The 19,643-nt window shown below is 49.9% G+C and overlaps 1 protein-coding gene across 1 annotated transcript; it reads left to right on the forward strand.

The window, feature by feature from the left end:
* Window positions 1-2,448: 2,448 nt before the first annotated feature.
* LOC125927979 (general transcription factor 3C polypeptide 1-like) lies at window positions 2,449-19,156 on the forward strand. The gene is made up of 5 exons (XM_049638456.1): window positions 2,449-2,743; window positions 5,261-5,470; window positions 11,735-11,911; window positions 12,542-12,685; window positions 15,504-19,156. Exons 1-5 carry the CDS (start codon window positions 2,523-2,525, stop codon window positions 15,637-15,639), a joined length of 888 nt encoding a protein of 295 aa, XP_049494413.1. The 5' UTR covers window positions 2,449-2,522; the 3' UTR covers window positions 15,640-19,156.
* The last annotated feature ends 487 nt before the right edge of the window (window positions 19,157-19,643 follow it).

Genomic DNA, 19,643 nt, shown 5'->3' on the forward strand with positions numbered 1-19,643 from the left:
GGGAAGTACACATCGAGCACTTCTGCTATGTGCCAAAGTACAACAGTTGATCCCAGAAAACACTCATGTGCTTGTTTGAGTTACCAGCTGAACTAGCCACGTATGATACTGAATGCCATTTGCACTTAAATGAACAACAAACTATCATTATTCAAACTTTTCTCAAATATATAAAAAAAAATGAGTCTGTCCCAAATACCCAACTGACAGTGTTTGCTGCCCAAATGAAAACTTGTTTCTTACTACCTTGAGTTTAACAGCTTATATGGTAGTTATATTAACAAATGTGATTTTTTTTATATCATAATGACATTCTATTTGATATTAATAATGGAATTTTTAAAATGTCAACATTTGGAAGATTTGTATAACTCGGTAAATCAACATTTCCTAAATGACAAACATTTAATGTAACAAAATCATACATGGGTAAAATATCCAACCAAAGGGCATGATAAACCAATGGATTTTAATGCAATAGAGTATAAAAGTTCACCAATATGGTTTCAGATGCCACACTGTACATAACCTTCAAGAATTACAACTTGCTAAGTCTTGGTGTAGCATCAAAAAAGAATGGTATTTGAAAAGGCAATTAAAATAGTCCCTGCTCCAACTATATATCTGTGTGAGGCCAGACTTTGCTCATATACATCAGCCAGAAAACACATGTTTGGTTGCCAAAGCCGAAATGAGAGTCTAGCTATTTTCTATCAAGCCAGACATTGAAGAGATTTAAGAAAATGTAAAATAATGCTACTACTACTCTTCCTACTACTTTTGGGGGCGGGGGCGCAAAGCTATGTTTCATTAAAATTATTATTTATATTCAGAAGTAATGGGTTCATGGTTATTTTTAAATAAGTTGATAAGTGAATGTTTTAAGATTTTCTCAGCTTTAATTTCTGATATGGTAAATTTCACAGATCTACATAAACAACACTCTTCTGAGGTAAGAGCATAAAGGAGTCCTGAGACCAAAAACATTTGAGAACTGTTGTTCTGTAGAAACATTACATTGATCTTCCCACAAGGCAAACTGCAAATGACATTTTACAGTACCTCTGAAGTACAAAGGGCAAAGCGTCTTTTAAGCGCACATCAGATTATTCAATTAAAAAAAAAATCCCACACTGCATTAAGTGGATATCACAAAGGAACAAATCCCTGTTAGTGGTGAAATGAGAAAACTGATCTGGATTCTAGCATAGACCCTAACAGTCTGTCTAAACATTAGTCCTCCTATCTTCAAAATGAGATCCGAGTAGCCTATTTTTAGATTGCTTCCCATGGTCGATTCTCTGATTCTAATCAGGGACCTCTAGACAGTGGCCCACAGGCTCCATCTGGCCTTCAGACTGATTGGCTGTCCCGGTATTTAGAGAAGTGCCCCAGGAAAATAATAGGTTGGAGCCGAGTGAGACGCTTTCCTTTCAAAAGGCGAATTGATTTTCAGTCGCAGCCCAATCCAGCCCGCCAGACTTGTCCCTACAGATATCTGCATTTGCAACTTCTGGAACGAAGGGCCTCTGAAACCCGTTTCAAATCTCAAACTCCGTAATTTGGTTCCAGAGGCAGAGAGAGTGTCTGGCTTTCTTACCCACCCTGCCACTTGTGGGCTGTTTGGTTAGGGGCAAGTTAACTTCATTGAGCCTCAGTTGCTTCATTTGCAAAACAGGAGAACACTACTGACCTCAAAGGGCTGTTCTGAAGCTTAACGAGGTGTTGCTTGAGAGAGCTTACAGAGTTCCTGGCACTGGACGGTACTAATTATTCTCAGCAGAGCTCATAAAGAGAGTATGCCCTAGAATTCCCCCACCCACCTTACCAACTCCCTTTTCCCACTAGCTGACGACCGCACTCCCCAGGGTGACGCTTACTCCCGCACCAACTCCCAGATTGCACAGTTCCACATCCGAGGAAGACACACAGGACCCCCTCGCCCTCAGACTTCTACTTCTCCTTTCCACTCTAAACCTCTTCTGAGCCCCCAGCCTGTACCGGGTTCTTACACGACCACAGCTCTGCACCTTGGCCAGACCACTGACCACTCCCCCCGGCCTCTTCTGGCCATCCCGGATCACTAAGGCTCCCTTTCCCTCAGACCGGAGGCCACCATGGGTCAGGAAGTGGTGGTCCAGGGCTCTCCGGCCTGGGATTCTGTCCGGGAAAGCCTCAGGAGAGGTGAAAGAATAACTGCCCGACCGCCCGGAGGGGCCCACGGACACTCACCGTCCATCCCTAGAGGCGGCGGTTCCGGGTGCTCGAACCGGAAGCGGCCCCTACACTGTTTGCAGTTCCCCTGGTTACTGCGGGGTTCCGGACCAATGGCGGTGGAGATCCAGGGACTGAGCCCGCCCCCAAAGGGAGTGACGTCGCATCGGCGCTCTGGAACTCCTCCTCGGATCTCTAAGTCCATCCCGCCTCTCAGGGCTGCCGAAGGTTGTGCGCAGGCGCGCTGGAGGGCCTATAGTGTCCTGGTGCGCAGGCGCCGGGGGAGCTGCCTGCCCACCGAAGTAGCAATGGACGCGCTTGAGTCGTTGTTGGACGAGGTGGCCCTCGAGGGGCTTGATGGCCTGTGTCTGCCTGCGCTGTGGAGCCGTCTGGAGACGCGAGTGCCGCCCTTCCCCCTGCCTTTGGAGCCCTACACGCAGGAGTTCCTGTGGCGGGCCCTTGCCACGCACCCGGGCATCAGCTTCTATGAAGAGCCTCGAGAGCGACCCGACCTCCAGCTCCAGGACCGGTCAGCGGCCTGGTCCTGCGGCGGGCGGGCGAGAGGGCGGGCGCGGAGCCCGGGGTCCGATGGCTCTGGGAGGGGCCCAGGTTCTGACGGGAGGGGGTGGGAGATAGGAGTGGAGCCCAGGGAGGACCGTGAGTCGTGGGGCGGGGGTGGGGGGGGTGGGGGGGGTGGGGAGGCCTGGGTGTAAGGCTGACTGGGGGTTCCTCGGGCCTGGTAGAGCCCGGGCGTTCGATGGAGTTGAGGGTTATCTCATGATGTCCCATTATGTCCGTGTGGGTGTTGGGTGGTGGTGAGCAGGACCGGCGGGATATTCTTCAAGTTTCAAAGAGTACTCTTCTTCCGTAGTGGTTAGGAGGTGAGTTCAAACCAAGGCTGGAGACCGATGAGTTCAACCACCCTTTCTGGGGCATTCGTTCAGTGCTTGACTGGAGAGCCTAAGTCAATTAGACATCTGCATAACAGCAACCTTAATAATAATAATAATAATAATAATAATAATAATAATGGCTAGCATTTATGGAGTGCTTATTTTTGGCCTAGTCCTGTACCCTAAGATCCTGTTCTGGGAGCTTCAGGAGACTGAACTCACTTGATCCTCAGCAGTAGGTACTGTTATCTTCCCCATTTTGCAGAGGAGGAAACTGAGCCTTCGATTAAGTAACCTGTTCAACGGTTACAAAGATTATAAGTGACTCACGTGTTGATTTGAACGCAGGCCATCGGTCTGTAGCATCTGTGCTCTAAAGGCATATTGTGAGAAGTTCCCAGAGGTAATACTGTCCAAAACAGGACTTAAAGATTGGATTTAGGTGGGCACTTGGCAGAGTATTCTGGACAGGAAACCGCACATGTGAAGCCTGCAGGAGGAGAAATATGTTAAGTTTGGTTGAAGTGTAGGATTGGAGGTGGGGAATGAGGAATAATGTTTGTCACATGTATGCTTGTTGTGAGCCGGGACTGTTCTAAGATCCTGACATAGAGTGAGTTATTTAATTTTTACAAAAGCCTTAGAAGAGAAGATTGAGGCACAGAGCGTTTAAGTGACTTGTTTAAGATCATCTGCTAGCAAGGCCAGAACCCCCAATTTGAATCCACGAAGTCTGGGGTACAAAACCCACTCTGCCCTTCGCTCAGTTGGACTGGAGAGGGATTTGGGTGGTCTTTTAATCCACTTAAATAGCTTATCCTTTATCGAAAGGGTAGTTAGAAGCCACTGAAAGGCGAGTCAGACTAGGGGCAAAGTGTGAAGTTGAGAGATTTTAGTAATCCAGCCACAAACAACCAATCGTGGTTTTGCTTACCAGGGCGCAGGTGAAAATAAGAGAAGCAGGTGGGATGAGAACCTATGAAACCAGAATAAAGAGGATTGGGTGACTGGATGTGGGGTATAAGGAGAGGTGGGAGTCAGGGATGATTCCTCTGGTTCCTGATATTTGGGTACCTGAGTGAACACTGATGCCCTGCCCTGTTGGTAGGGAACACAGAAGGGCAGCACAGTGGTTGAGTCTTGGGGGAGGTGGGGAAGATGTTGAACGTACTTTGAGACACGTGGAGTTTGAAGTTCCTTTGGGTGACCCTAGTGGAGATTCTGTTTAGTAAACATGTGGCTTCATGCGGGGCGGGGGAGGGGGGAGCAGGCCAGAGAGGAGTCATCCCGTATGGTTGGATGTTTAAGTTGTAGGCCAGGATTCTCCCTGGAGGCCTAAGACATGGCCCTGAGGTGCACCTACGTGGAAGGGCTGGATGAAGGACTAGGAACCTTCCAAGAAGCCTGGGAAGGTGTGGCTGGAGAAATGGAGGGTAGCAGTTCAGAGTGGTGTCCTGGCAGATAGATGGCAGATGTGACTGGGGGTTGGAGGGTTACGCAGTGTAGAGATCACACAGAAGACAAAGGAGGAAAGGGCCAATAAGCTTAAGTGGGATTTAGCCTCAACTGGACTAGAGGAGGATGTGAGCGAGGTTTGCAAGGAAAGCTTAACAAAGTTGGCTGACTGGATAAAGGAAGAAACCCAAGTCAAAGATGTCTCCATGACATTGATACGACACAACTGGGAGAGAGTGGGGAGGAGGGACTTTATCGGGGGGGGGGGGGGGAGAGGCAGTTATAACTTTGCCTTTGATCTCCTTGAATTTGAGGCGTTTGGTAGACAAGCGAAGATACAGGGTCAGTGTTTGGAGGGAAAAGACAGGACGTAGGATCCCAAGGTGAAAATTGTTAACGTACAGGCACCAGATTTGAAGGGAAACCAAAAGGCCACGACTTGGGCCAGTAGGATGGTTCTGGTTCCAGCATTCAGCTTCTTAGGGTGGATTTGGGGGACCCTGGGAAGGCCTGTGTTCTTTGCGTTAAAAAGGCAGGAATGCTGCTCTAATCTGCATTTGCAAAGTGGGAAGACTGAGTGAGCACATTCTCTCTCTCTCTCTCTGGTCTCAGCAGGAGGTTGTCAGAAGAATGTGGCCCAGTATGTACTGTTTCCGGAGCTGATTTGTGGTTTGGTATTTGTGCCTTCCCTCTTGTAGATACGAAGAGATTGACTTGGAAACCGGAATTTTGGAGTCCCGGAGGGATCCAGTCGCTTTGGAGGACGTCTACCCCATTCACATGATTTTAGAGAATAAAGATGGCATCCAGGGCTCTTGCCGGTACTTTAAGGAGAGGAAAAACATAACCAATGACATCAGGACCAAGTCTTTACAGCCCCGCTGTATGATGGTGGAGGCCTTTGGCAGGTAACTGATCTGCACCGTCAGAAACTCATGGGAATCCTCCTGCTTTGGAGTCGGGTGCACAGTCAGAGCGCTGAGTCTCGTCAGCCCTTTACGAAGCCTCTGCCTTCTTCGCTCAGCTCATTTTGCTCAGGGACCTGCCTTTCTCTTTTCCTCGTGTCCACAGTCCTGGCACGGTTGGGCAGAGCAGGAGGCTATCATTTGGATCACTCTTTTTTTTTTTTTTTTTATGTGTTATTTATTTTTGAGAGAGAGCACAAGCGACAGTCGGGGAGGGAAAGGGGAGGGGGGAACAGAGGCTCTCAAGTGGGCTGTGCGCTGATGGCAGCGAGCCCAGTGTGGGGCTCGAACTCACAAACCATGAGATCGGGACCTGAGCTGAAGTCAGCCACTTAACCACCTGAGCCACCCAGACGTCCCCTGGATCACTCTCTCGTCCCCTGGATCACTCTCTCGTAGGGACTGGGCCCCCTGCTGCCCAGCGGTCCTTTCCTGAGTCTCCGGCCGGACCCCCGGTTTCCCCGAGTGGTCCATTCCACCTGTTACCTTCTAAGCCTAGCCCCACTCCCACCTCCCTCCCCGCTTCACAGAACAGGGAGAAGCTGCCAGTGTGAACTCTCCTGACTTCCATCTTCAACTTGCAGCTGTTACATATCTCTTCCTCCCCCACCCCCACCCCCCAGCTCAGAGGTGACCAGAAACCATGTCACCAGGACCAGGCCCTGTCTAGGGCCTCCCTCTGCTTCTCTTCCTCCTCCTCTGCCCATCCCCCTTCCCGCCCCCCAGCCCAGCTCCCTGTACCTCCTGCTCTTTCCTGCCTCTCTCAGGAAGCTCATCTTTCTCCATCATTTTCTTTCTTTCTTTTTTTTTTTTTTTTAATGTTTATTTGTTTTGAAAGGGAGGGGCAAAGAGAGAGGGAGACAGGATCCAAAGCAGGCTCTGTGCTGACAGCAGTAAGCCCGATGCGGAGCTCAAAGTCACAAACCTCGAGGTCATGACTTGAGCTGAAGTCAGATGCTTAACCAACTAAGCCACCCAGGTGCCCCTTCTCCGTCATTTCCAACTTTTGGCCTTTCTGCTGGTACTGTCTCCTCAGCCCTAACGTGACTCACACAGCTTACAACAGGACCTTCTCTTGACCTCAGATCCCCTGTGACCATAGATCTCTCTTTCTCTCTGCCGCTTGTAGGACCAAGCTTCCCAGAAGAAATAGCCACTCTCACTCTTTGTCCCCTTCACCTCTGCCCTCTCAGTCCTGATGTCTGACTTTATTACTTCACCGAAATCTTATCCCCGAAGATTCCTAGTAACGAGCCTGTGGACACTGTAGGGCCCTTAACCTCCTTGCCCCCTCCGCCCCATCAAGGACTTGTAAAGCTTTTGTCCCATGGCTTCCTGCTTTATTTTCCTGTTCTAGCCGATCCTTACCAGTTCCCTCATGGACTCCCCGACTTCCTTCCACCCCTTAAATGTTGGGCTGCTCCCCAGGGCTCTGAGTGCTCCCCAGGCGTCTGCCAGGTGCCGTGTGTGAAGTTACAGTAACCTCTTCCTCAGTGCGCCCACAAGTCAGAGCATCACTCTCCTTCACCCCAAACTTGCCTCCTCTTCCATTTCCTGCCCCTTTTGTGTCTTCCCTCTGCTCCGGAGGATTCCCACGCGCCTGCCGTGTAAGACGCAAACTTGGGCCCCTTCTCTCTTTCTACGTTCAGCTGGCCACCGAGTCCTGTGGACTTGACCTTCTGACGTTTTCTCAAACGCCCTTTGGGCTCAAAATAGTACACTATATCTCCCTTCTTACTGTCTCTCCTCTTCGGAACTTTCCACACTGCATGGAACATTTTTCTCTAAGATGGACTTGCGGTGGAAAGTGCCTTGGTCACTCAGGACAGATATCAGACTGGCCGCATGTCCCCCACAGACATGCTTTGTTTAGCCAGCATGGTGGTTTGTTTGTTTTCAATTTTATTTCATTGCTAATATTTAAAATCTGGATTTCTGCCTCCTCTTAAAAACATTACAGGATCCATGGGGCGCCTGGGTGGCTTGGTTGGTCAAGCCTCTGACGGCAACTCAGGTCATGATCTCCTGGTTTGTAAGTTCGAGCCCCGCCTCGGGCTCTGTGCTGTCAGCAGAGTGCTTTGGATCTTCTGTCTCCCTCTCTCTCTGCCCCTCCCGACTTGTGCTCTCTCTCTCTCTGGGACTGTGATTTTCCCTTGGTATTTAGGCCAGAACCATGAGCCATGTCCCACCTAGTGCTGCCCACCCTGCTGAGTGGCCCATCAGGCTCCATATGCCTACCCACTGCCCACCCAGCTCTCCCCCCATAGCCCTCTCTGTGCTTTGGCCCGAACACGCCGGGCTAATCTTACTCAGGGCTGCAACACATGTTGTTCCTTTTGCTTAGAGTCTTCTGCCTTCAGGACTCCTGGGGGGCTCGGTTGGTTAAACGTCTGACTCTTGATTTCGGCTCAGGTCATGATCTCACGGTTCGTGAGATCGAGCCCCTATTCGTCGGACTCTGAGCCAACAGCGCGGAGCCTGCTTGGGATTCTTTGTCTGCCGCTCCCCGACTCACGCACACTCCTCTCTCTCTGTCTCTCTCTCTCTCTCTCTCTCTCTCTCAAATAAATAAACTTAAAAAAAAAATTCTGCTTCAGATCTTCACATCTCCACCCTCTTCTCTTCATTCAGCCTTGGACTTGGCTCCTCAAGAAGTATGTCCCTGTTGCCCAGACATCATCGTATTACTCACGTCAGTACCAAAAATGGTCTTCAGTGTTTATTTACGTCACTCTTTCCATACCAGACTGTAACCTTGAGGGCGGAAACTCTTGTTTGTTCATGGCTGTATCCCTAGGATCTAGACTATGCCTGGCACCACATCGGCTCCTGAGAGTGCATGTTGACTGACTGACTATCCTGTTGGTCTGGAAGTTCTAACCCCTGACCTGTGGCATGGCATCCAAACTCCCTGGACGGCACTGCCAGGCCTTTTGGGATGTGGACTCGCACTGACCTCTCGGGCTCTCCTTCCTTCTGCTTTCCAGCCTGCGACCCCACACCAGGCTTCCCGGCCGGGCCATTTGCCCCCAGGACAGGCGCACTGCTTCATGCCTCCAGAAACTTGCAGGTTCTGCTTCCTTGCCCTTCACCGCCCCCGCCCCCAAGCTTAGTGCTCACTCAACACCCCCTCCTGTGAGAGCGTTCCCTAGTTACTGTGCGTGTGCTCCGTTCACACGCGCAGCTTAGATGGAATTGGGCTCTGGACGCATGCCATTTCCTGGGTGCTCTCTGGCAGCTGTTGGATCATAGCATAATCGCTCACTTTCTGGACTTCCTCCTCCAGTGGACTGTGAGCTCCTTGAAGGTGGACACCGCTCTTATCTATCTTGGCATCTCTGGTACTTTACATTGTGCTTAATCAGTATTTGACATCCTGTCTGGTGACCACACTCAGCATTTTAAGCCTAGCAGGAGTCCCTTAGTCAGCTAATTGGAACTGTCGGGATTATGATAGTGCAGCGTAGTAAACAAATCTGAGCCTGTGCGAAAAGCAGCAAACCTGTTCCCCAGTTTTCCAGCTTTCTTTTCCCAGCTGACCTCTTCCAGTTTGACTTAATGAACCTGTTTCGGACGAGAGAGCAAAGGTCCTAAGTCTGTGATGTGCAGACACAGGAAGTGGACTGTCTCTTTCATGGGTGTTCGCAACCATTCTCTCAGGATGGATTCTGCTGACTTCCATGACTCTACAGAAGACTTATTTTAGGTCACAAACAGTGTAAGGTTAAAAGGAAGACAACCTCTTCTTTCATCTTTGCCCCAGTTGGTGGTAGAAGTGAAACCAGCCAGTGTGGGGTAGGAGGAAGGAGAACCGTCAGCCTGAGGGATGTGATAGAAGAAATCCGTTTCTCTGCCGAGTCTCCATCACTTAAGTCTGAGGCTCCACCCACTGGGCCTCATCTGCTAATTTAAGCCGACATCTTGGGCAGATGGGCCCACTCCATTCACATACTCTTGGGGTCCAAGCCCTGCAGCAGAGATCCCACGAGGGTGTGCTGGCAGAGAACCCCTCACTCACTCACTTCTTGGCATCAAGATACCCCCACTTGGAAGCACTCCCTTTCCCAGATGAATGCATCACTGAGGGTCCCTGTATAAGAACTCATGGACTACCAACCCCTCAAATCTGGGCCGGCATCTAATTCTTCTCAGCTCTGTTGTTTACACATCTAACCACAAGGCCTGTCTCCCATCACGTCACTCAGTCTGAAATGCCTTGCTAGGATGTATTCTTGGCCTCTTTATTATTTTCACACCTCAAGTCACTAGGAGGAGCTGACGATTCTTCCAGGGTCTGGTCTTCAACAGAGTACAAATCCGCTGATTAGCCAGTTCGGTACAGACCTACCTCGTCGTCCTGCACTTCACAGATACTGCGTTTTTTAAAAATTGAAGGTTCGTGGCAACCTTGCGTCAAGCAGGTCTGTTGGCACCATTTTTCCCAACAGCATTTGCTCGCTTCGTGTCTCTGTATTACATGTCGGTCATTTTCTCAATATATTTTCTTTCCTTTGCTTTATTTTTTTTTTAATGTTTGAAAGAGAGACAGAATACAAGCGAGAGAGGGGCAGAGAGAGAGGGAGACACAGAATCTGAAATAGGCTCCAAGCTCTGAGCTGTCAGGACAGAGCCAGGCGCGGGGCTCGAACTCACAAATTGTAAAGACCATGACCTGAGCTGAAGTTGGACGCTTAACCAACTTGAGCCACACAGGCGCCCCAATTTTCTCAATATTTTGAACTTTTTCGTTCAAATATATTCAAATATATTTTGAATTCGTTCAAATATATTTTTGTTCAAATATATTTGTTATGGTGATCTGGGATCGGTGATTACAGTTTGGCGAAGGTTCAGATGATGGTTCGCATTTCTTAGCAATAGTATTTTTTAATTAAGGTACACACATTGGTTTTTTTTTGGACGTAATGTCATTGCACACTTAATACACTACAGTATAGTATAAACATACTTTTATATGCACTGGAAACCAGAAACTTTATTTGACTAGCTTTATTGTGATACTTGCTTTATCACAATATTTGCTTTCTTGCGATGGTCTAGAATTGAACCCACAACATCTCTGAGGCGTGCCTGTATTTTTGACTCTGAAGCTTATCTGTCCAGTTCAGTAGGCTAGTTTGCTCACTTAACAAATACTCACAGAGCCCCGACTATGCACTACAATCATACTAGGCACTGAAGGTGTCCTAGTGAACAGGTCAGTACCATGTTCCTACTTTTATGGCACTTAAATTTGACAGGAGGAGATGGACAAGAATGTCTGCCAAAAAAAAAAAAAAAAATGACCTTTAAAAAAAAATTTTTTTTACGTTTATCTACTTTTGAGAGAGAGAGAGACAGAGCACGACTGGGGGAGGGGCAGAGAGTGAGGGCGGCACAGAACCCGAAGCAGGATCCAGGCTCCGAGCTGTCAGCACAGAGCCTGATGCGGAGCTCGAACTCACCAACCATGAGATCATGACCTGAGCCAAAGTCAGACGCTCAACTGACTGAGCCCCTGAGGCATCCCCGAAATACGACCATTTTTAAGAGTGCCGGGTGCTGTAAAGAATATGACAATGGCCAGGTAGGGGATAGCTGGGGTTACACCTTCAGGAAGGCCCGAGGAGGTCATGTCTAAGCAGTAGCCCTGATAATGAGAAGGAATCCGTCACCTACAGATTCGGAGAGGAGCCCGGGCAGAGGAAGCAGCTCATTTGAGGACCAGCAGGGCCATGGAGGGTGCGTCAGATGTACCAGGCCCTGCTGGGGAGTTTGGGCTTTGGTCTGAGTGTCCTGACGAGACCTCGGAGGGCACCACATAAGGAGAACACAAGGTTGGCTCTGTTCACCCCAAATGCTGCAGTTTGGACACTGACACCGCCTTAATGGGGGGGATTGTAAAGCTGTAAGAAGCAGCACAAAATGATGATTGTCTAAGGTTCAGGGTTTTGTTTGTTTTTTTAAGTTTGTTTATAAATAAGTGTGCAGGGGAGGGGCAGGGTGAGCAACAATCCCAAGCAGGCGTCATGCTCTGCACTGAGCCTGACGTGGGGCTCGATTCCATGAACCGCGAGATCATGGCCTGAGCGAAAACCAAGAGTCTGATGCTTAACTGACTGAGCCACCCAGGCACCCCCTGTTTTTTCATATTTTCTTCAAATCACTTAAAGTTATTTCTTCTGTGTGGTCGTTTCTGATCTGCAGGTGGGGAAAGAGACTGATCATCGTCGCCTCCCAGGACATGCGGTACAGGGCCTTGATAGGCTTGGAGGGTGACCCCGACCTGAAGCTCCCTGACTTCTCCTACTGCATTTTGGAGCGGTTGGGCCGGTCCCGGTGGCAAGGCGAGCTCCAGCGTGACCTCCACAGCACTGCTTTCAAGTAAGGGGATGATTTGCTTGACAGGGCTCCCTGATGATTGTGCCCTGCCCCCCAGCCTGTTGACCTACCTCCTTCCCCGTTCCTCTCAGCCCTGCCACTGGGGCAGTCTGCAACCTATGCTGACTGGGAGTGCAGGGCTTTGTGTATGAAGAGACCCTGGAGTGATCCTATCATTTAGTATCTAAACCAGACATTTTGAGAGTGGAGAGTGGGGCCCCAGGGCAAGGCCAAGGCAGTGGTCATAAATTGGGACCGCCGGGCAAACCAGGATGTATAGTCCCCCTAGTTATTGGCCACTACAGGATTGGGCACCTGAATTTGATGGTGTCATCGCTAACCCTCATCGTCGCCCACCCCACCGTCCGTCCCGTGCCCATTTCCCTGGGCCTCCACCCCCATCCCCCGTCTGCCTCTGCCGGGGACCTCGGCTGTGCTCTTAGGCTGAAGCATGGCTGTTGTTTTCAAGGCCGCTGTCTCACAGTGACTGTCGTCGTAGAGTGGCTGGGTAGGACTAGCCAGTGCTACAGTGTGTGTCTAGCACTGACGTTCAGGTGAGAGGCCCTCTGCACTGTTGGGAGAAAGCAGCCAGCAAAGCAAAAATGACAGAGCCACGCTCCTCCTCTCCTCCAGGGTTGATGCCGGGAAGCTCCACTATCACCGGAAAATTCTGAACAAAAACGGGCTCATTACGATGCAATCACATGTGATCCGATTACCCACCGGAGCCCAGCAGCACTCGATCCTCCTCCTCCTGAATCGGTTTCACGTGGACAGGTATAGCGTGTGCACGCCAGAGCACTCCGTTCTGCCCTGCGCGTTAGGCCTTTACAAACCATGGAGGCTAAATCACAGCACGACTGTAGCTTTTTACTTTTATTGATTTATGTTTTGCTTTTATTTTAGAGAGGACGAGCACACACGTACATGCGCAAGCAGGGGAGGGGCAGAGGGAGGGAGAGAATCTTTTAAGTTTTTTTTTAAACATTTATTTTTTTTGAGAGACATAGACAGAGCACAAGTGGGGGAGGGGCAGAGGGAGAGGGAGCCACGGAATCCGAAGCGGGTTCCAGGTTCTGAGCCGTCAGCACAGAGCCCGAAGCAGGGCTTGAACTATGAACCATCAGATCATGACCTGAACCAAAGTCAGGACGCTTGACCGATTGAGCCACCCAGGTGCCCCAAGGGAGAGAGCCTTAAGCAAGCTCCACGCTAAGCATGGAGCCCAATATAGGGTTCGATCCCACAACCCTGGGACCATGATCTGAGGCAAAATCAAGGGTTGGATGCTCAACCAACTGAGCCACCCCAGGTGTCCATGACTATAGGTTTTTTTTCTTTTTTTTTTTTTAACTATTTATTTATTTTGAGAGAGAGAACATGAGCACAAATGGGAGAGAGGGACGGGGGGTGGGTAGAGAGAGAGAGAGAGAGAGAGAGAGAGAGAGAGAATCTTAGACTCCACACTCAGTGAGGAGCCCAACGCGGGGCCTGAACTCATGAACCATCAGATCATGAACCAAAGTCAAGAGCCAGACGCTTAACCTACTGAGCTACCCAGGTGCCCTAGACTATAGCTTTTTAAAAGAGATTTACTATCTATTTTTGATTGTGAAAATAAGTCATGCTGATTTAGAAAATTTGGACATTATATTGAAAAGAAGGAAAAAAAATTCCTGTAACCCTATTGCCCGGCAATAGGGACTGTTAACATTTTGGTGAAATTTGGGGGGGGGGGGGGGGTAAAAAAAAAAAAAAAGATCAGTCAAATCAGATTTGTTTTGGTGACAGAATTGAGATTGAATTGTATCCGATTTAAAATTGGCATGTTTTTCCAACACGCAACTCTCATAATCAGCCTAGACGGTGAGATGTGGAGGTTGTGCTGAGTGATCACCGTGCATGACGTTGCTATTTAGCCTCGGGTCCTGGTCCAGTCAGTATAGCAAGGTGGTGAGATGTGTACATTCCCTTCTGAGGATGAGGGTTTCTGGGAGTGAGTCTCTGACTCCTTCCTGCTCCCTGTTGGGGTGACTGCCTGGCACAGGAACGGGGGAAAGCAGTGTTCTACCACGCTTGAGACAGGCCTCAGCCTGCCCTCCGGCACCTCATGGCCTCTTTGGTGAGACGTCCAGAGCCCAGGGTAGGGAAGGATCGAGCTGGAGTAGGCCTTGGAAAAGGTGGCCCTCGAGTGAGTAAGCGGGAGCCCCCGAGCGCCTGGCCACCTGTGCTCCACAGTGGAGTCGGGCAATGTCACGGAATCCTTGAGAGGCAGTAGGCAGGCCCTTCCTTTCCCTGGACCACAGGGAATGACTCTGACTCTCCCCTAGCCGAACGACAGAGACCTTGCCCATTACCGGTGGCCAGGCATGCTGTCCAAATGGGAGGTGAGTGAACACTCAGGATTAAGTATAAGTTTTAAAGTCGACAGTGTCCACTGCCTAGCACAGGCCTGGGCCCAAAGAAAGTGCTTGATACACATGTAGGCAGACTGTTGACTAAGGATTTCCAGGAGTAATGATATCACTGCATTCCTGTCAAAATTCCAAATTTGTCGTCAAACCTATATTTTAGGAATCCTACTGGAGAGAGAATCATGCTTCTACAGTTTGCATTTTATTTATTTAGTCTTACTTTCCACTAGTTAAATACAGTATCACTAGACTCCTACCTGGTGTAGGCGGCAGCTGTGGGTGGAAGAGATTAACAGTGGACTAAGTCAAGATCTGTTTTTAAATCTTTGCCCCTTACTTGGGCAAAGGCACTTGACCTCTCTGAACCACGGTTTCTTCTCCTAGAAAATGGCCAAGACTCAGTGCTTGGTGTTAATTCACATGCAGTAAATATCTGTGCCTTCCTTTATCCTTTCATGTGTTGAGAGGCAGTCGAAGTGGAGAAGTGGGTGCAGACTCCGTATCCCATACATAAGCCCTCCGTGACCCTGAGCTTGTGACTAGTTAAAGTCAAGGTCACCTTCCCAGCTATGCCCTGCCCCCCAGCCTCCCCAGGCACACATAGTCGGGAGCCCTCTGCTCTCTTTCATAGCTTCCTTGGTGGCCATTAGCTTGGAAGCAGTCATTTATGATTCTACACAATAAAAATGAGGTGGGGGGTGGGCTTGATCAGGCCAGTGAAGTCAGAGTAGAGGCCAGCCTTCAGAATCAAAGGCATCATGATATAGCGAACAGAGCGCTGGATGTGGGCAAGGACCTAGGTTCATGTCTTGAGTCTGAAGTTTAGAAAATCTGTTTCACTTCTTTATGAAATAATCCCCTCCTTCACCAAGCGATTTATATAGAAATACCTAAGGTCCTTCCTAAACTTGATGCTATTATAAAAACATAAGGCATTGTGAAGAATCCTTACGGCTGCGGCCCAAAGGTCTAGTTTGTACACGGCCACTACCTAGGTGCCCTTGGCCTTGTGACCGAGCCACTCAGAGCCGGTCTCTGCCCCACCAAGTGCGCGTTGTGGGCTGGATGGTGGCCGAGACCGAAGATGAAGATTCTGTAGTTTGGGATGTGGTCACTGAAGGCTTGCGAGGCACTCTTTAGCAATAGGTTTGACCAGACAAGCTGTTTTGTGTTTCTCACAGGAGGAGCAAATATGACATCCTCATGGAGAAGCTCTCGGGTGTGCTGAGCACACGGAGTAACCAGATGGAGACCCTGGGCAGGCTGCGAGAAGAGCTGGTAAGTGCCCGGGGCCGCCTGTGCTCTGGGCCGGACTGAACTGTGCCACAGCCTGGACATCTTTGTTTAGTGTACCTTGATGGTGGCTTGTAATCAGCCCTGTTCACAGACTTAACCGTCCTTAACCTGGAAGCGAGTGGGATCTTCCTTTGTTCCACAGAAGGAAAAAGTGCCCAGGACTTCATCGAAGGCCTTCCTGCCCTAGGCTGGCTCCCGTTTTCCCCAGGGTTTGCTCGAGGCCCTGCGGTATAAGTTCGTGTGGAATGGTGGACCTGGGTACTTAGGGGTGCTTCTGTGAGCACGCTTCTAATTCCATCACACTGGTTTAATACTGAAATGATAGTGTGACGGCACGGGGAGAGAAGTGCTTACCCACCGGCCTAGTCTCTGGGCCCCGCAGTAGAGTTGGGGGGAGGAGGAAAGCACAGAGGGGGCATGTGGCCTCCAGGCTGATTAGAACAGTGTTCGGCGGAGCCAGCATTAGACGGGGGAGAGAAACAAATTGCCCTGCCAGTGAGACAGCGGAACTTAAACCTGAAGTTTAAAGGCAGCCTGTTTGGGTCATAGTGATTAGCCCACAAAGGACCGTGATTTGGAATCTGATTATCAACATCAGGGTTGGGGCGCCTGGGTGGCTCAGTAGGTTAAGCATCCGACTCTGGATTTTAGCTCGGGTCATGATCTCATGGTTCGTGGGATCGAGCCCCTTGTTGGGCTTCATGCTGAGCTTGGAGCCTGCTTGGGATTCTCTCTCCCTCTCTCTCTGCCCTTCCCTGTCCCTCAAAATAAATAAACATTAAAAAAACCAAAAGACAATAATCCTTGCTCCTTACCTCCTGCATTGGTGAGTGGAGCCCTCATCTCTGATTCCGTCATAGAGGGAAATGGGCCTCTTCTCTATGCTAGATCTCCTCTACGCCCGAGCCCCTCATTTGTTCATTTATTTATTTAGAGCTAGAGAGAGCACACGAGCAAGGAAGGGCAGAGGGAGAGAGAATCTTAAGCAGGTTCCATGCCCGACACAGAGCTCGATCTCCTACTCCCGACTGAGATCATGACCCGAGCAGAAATCAGGAGTCAGATGCTTAACCGACTGAGCCACACAGGCCCCCATGCCCAAGTCTCTTTGAGGCAGAGCTTAGGAACTGAGGCCTGGTGGTCAGATTTGGCCTATATGTTGTTAAAAGTACATTTGACCTGGCATTTTTTTTTTTTTAACTGAGATTTCACAGCAAATCTAAGTTCCCTGCTTCCTTTGACATATCAGAGGCTCCGTCAAGCCTGGGCCTGCAGTCTCTCCCGATGGCAGTCAGCTAGAGCCAGCTGTGCGCTGGCCAGCCGCCCCTCCGCCCACCCCCCACCGGCCCCTTCCTTGCTGCCACCTCTCAGACACCAGGCCCTTGTCATTTGTCATGACATGTGCACTGCTGTTTGTGGTAAGAAATATTTTTCGGTATCTGAGTCTCCATGAAGAGTGGAAAATGAAAGAAAAATACATCTTTCTCTTGAGAGATCCTAGTAGAAATGAAGAAAATCCCTATTTAATAAACAAATCTCTGCCCACATTGTTCCTCATATTTCTTGTCCAGCAGACATCGGTGATTGAAACCCTCCGCCCTACTGGGTCACTCGGGCGTGCGGAGACCGGGCTAGTCGGGTCCCAGGTCAGCACTGCGGACTGTCTAAGTGATACGAATGGACTGTCACAGGATGCTGTTCTCTTATTTCTCCAGCAGATACTTTAGTGAATGTCTGCTTTGAGTCAGAACTGTGTCCTGTACTTCGATGACAAAAATTAGTGAGGATGACGGGTCTCCCACTGTCGTGGAGCAGTGTCACTGGAGAGGCAGACGTGCGAACACATGCTCAGGCTCGAAGGCGCCTCGCAAGGACGCGCTTGCTTCAGGGAGCTGGGAGAGGCTTTATAGAGCAAGTTGCAGCTGAGCTGGGCTGTGAAGAAGTGTTCCCAAAGTAGACAGACAAGAAATGGCATCTCGGGCACGGGAGGGTGGCTCCAGCAGGTTGGCAGAGGCGCAGTAACCGAGCCGTCGCCAGGCGGCAGTGTGCTCAGGCAGGAGGAACGGCAATGTGGCTGGAGCGCTAAGAAAGGTCTAGAGCACCGGGCTGGGGGGCTGGTTTGTGGCCTTCAGCCTCGTAAACCGCCGGTGGCAATTCAGAGACGGAGAAGTTACGAGGAGGGAAGAGTGTTTATAGGAAATGAACCTGGCAGAGGAAGAGAGATTGGAGGTGTGGCTGGCAAGGTGGATGCTGTTGACTCTGGCCGGGGGTGATGACCGCTAGAAGGGAGATGTTTTGGAGAGGAGCTAGCAGGGCGGAGTGAGCGCCTGAGGCCAGGACGTGGAGGTGAGTGAAAGGGAAGGAGTCTTGCTGTCCGGCTTGAGTAATGGCTCCTCACTGAAGCCGATGGGGCTGGAGGGCAGGCTCCCGAGAGCAGGGACCGGGGACCAGCGACCGTGCCTGTTTGTTCACTGCTGAAGCCCCACCAGGCGGACGCTGCCTGGCCCATGGTAGGCGCTCAGTAAGTATTTGTGGAATGGGTGTCTGAATAAAGTAGGGAGTTCAGAAGGAGGAACGCGTTTGCACGAGGACGAGGCGCATGACAAATTTGATGTTAGGATTTATTGAGTGTGACGGTCTTCTGGGACTTTGACTTAGTGATGTCTCATCGGCAGCCGGAAACAGGGTCAGAGGAAACGGAGCAGGATTTGGTGAATAATTAGCCAACACGTGAGGTTGACGCCATGAATATGCATGCTGTCCTTTGGGGGGAGTGGGGGAGGCTCACACGGCCTCTTTCCCTTGTTGCTGGGCAGATTGTGCGAGACCCTGATGGCAGACCCCCCGGAGGGCAGGACTCCCATCATCCTCTCCCGCGCTTGGGATCGTCCAGGACGTAGGACCCTATGTTAGGGGCTGGGGTTTGATGGATGAGCTTCCGTAGGGTCTTTCCATGATGCCGAGGGCACAGCTAGATTAACAAGAGATCCCATTTACAAGCCGGTGGCTTCGGATGAGCCATATGTGAGTCATCTGTAATTCCTTGATAGCCGTATGTCCTCCTGCCCGAGGGCTGGGGCACTGGCTGCTCTGAGAGTTGATCACATATGTGGTGGCGGCAGCCCGCAGACATTTTGCTCCCTCTCTCTCCCCCAGAGAGTAAGAGGAAACCCGTAAGACTCCACTAAGGGCTCTTAGTGGTAAGTGCCTCCTGTCATTCAGCCCACGGCCTACAGCAGCCGGAACTGGCCTCATGACTCCAGGGGTGGCCAAGTCAATGCTCGTCGCAGCCAGGATGGATTTATGAACAAATGAAACAGGCCGGGTGTAAAAAATGTTTTTGCTCTCGGTATGGATTCAAGAAATGTGTAATCCTCCTGGTAACTACTGTAGGAGAAGACGGCACATAACTGGTGACCTTCAACCCCAATGTACCAGAGGCTGATGGGGCCACCGTGCATGGGCCTGCCTGTCGCGGCTCCCTCTGACTGCTGCTCTGAGGAACCGCAGTCCAAGGATTTGTTGCTGGATTTTTTTTCTAGGAGAAGCTAGAACCTGCTTCGTATATATACGTACATATATATATATATACGTATATACATATACGTATATATATATATACGTATATATATATATATACATACACACACACATATATATGTTTATATACGTTTATATGATAAATATATATACACACAAACGTGCATATGTATGAAATCTCTCACTTTCCAATGTTGGCAAGTAAATCAGTTATTTTCAAAAACGTGCAGATGGGAAAGCATGGCCTGCACTGGAGGCTGCACATCAGCCACCCCTGCAGCTGGGGACACGTAGGGTCATTATGGGCACGTTGCCTTGCAGAGCTGTGAGCGGTGGGGCGCACGTGATCATCCTCACGTTGTGGAAACTTCACTGATAGACTACAATTTTTTTTCTCCTGAATCTTTTTTTCTGTTTGTTCCATTGCCTGTGAGAGGTGTGTGTGTGTGTGTGTGTGTGTGTGTTAATGATACACTTCCTTGGTT

This window comes from Panthera uncia, chromosome E3 (assembly GCF_023721935.1).
Source record: "Panthera uncia isolate 11264 chromosome E3, Puncia_PCG_1.0, whole genome shotgun sequence".
Classification (NCBI taxonomy): Eukaryota; Metazoa; Chordata; class Mammalia; order Carnivora; family Felidae; genus Panthera; species Panthera uncia.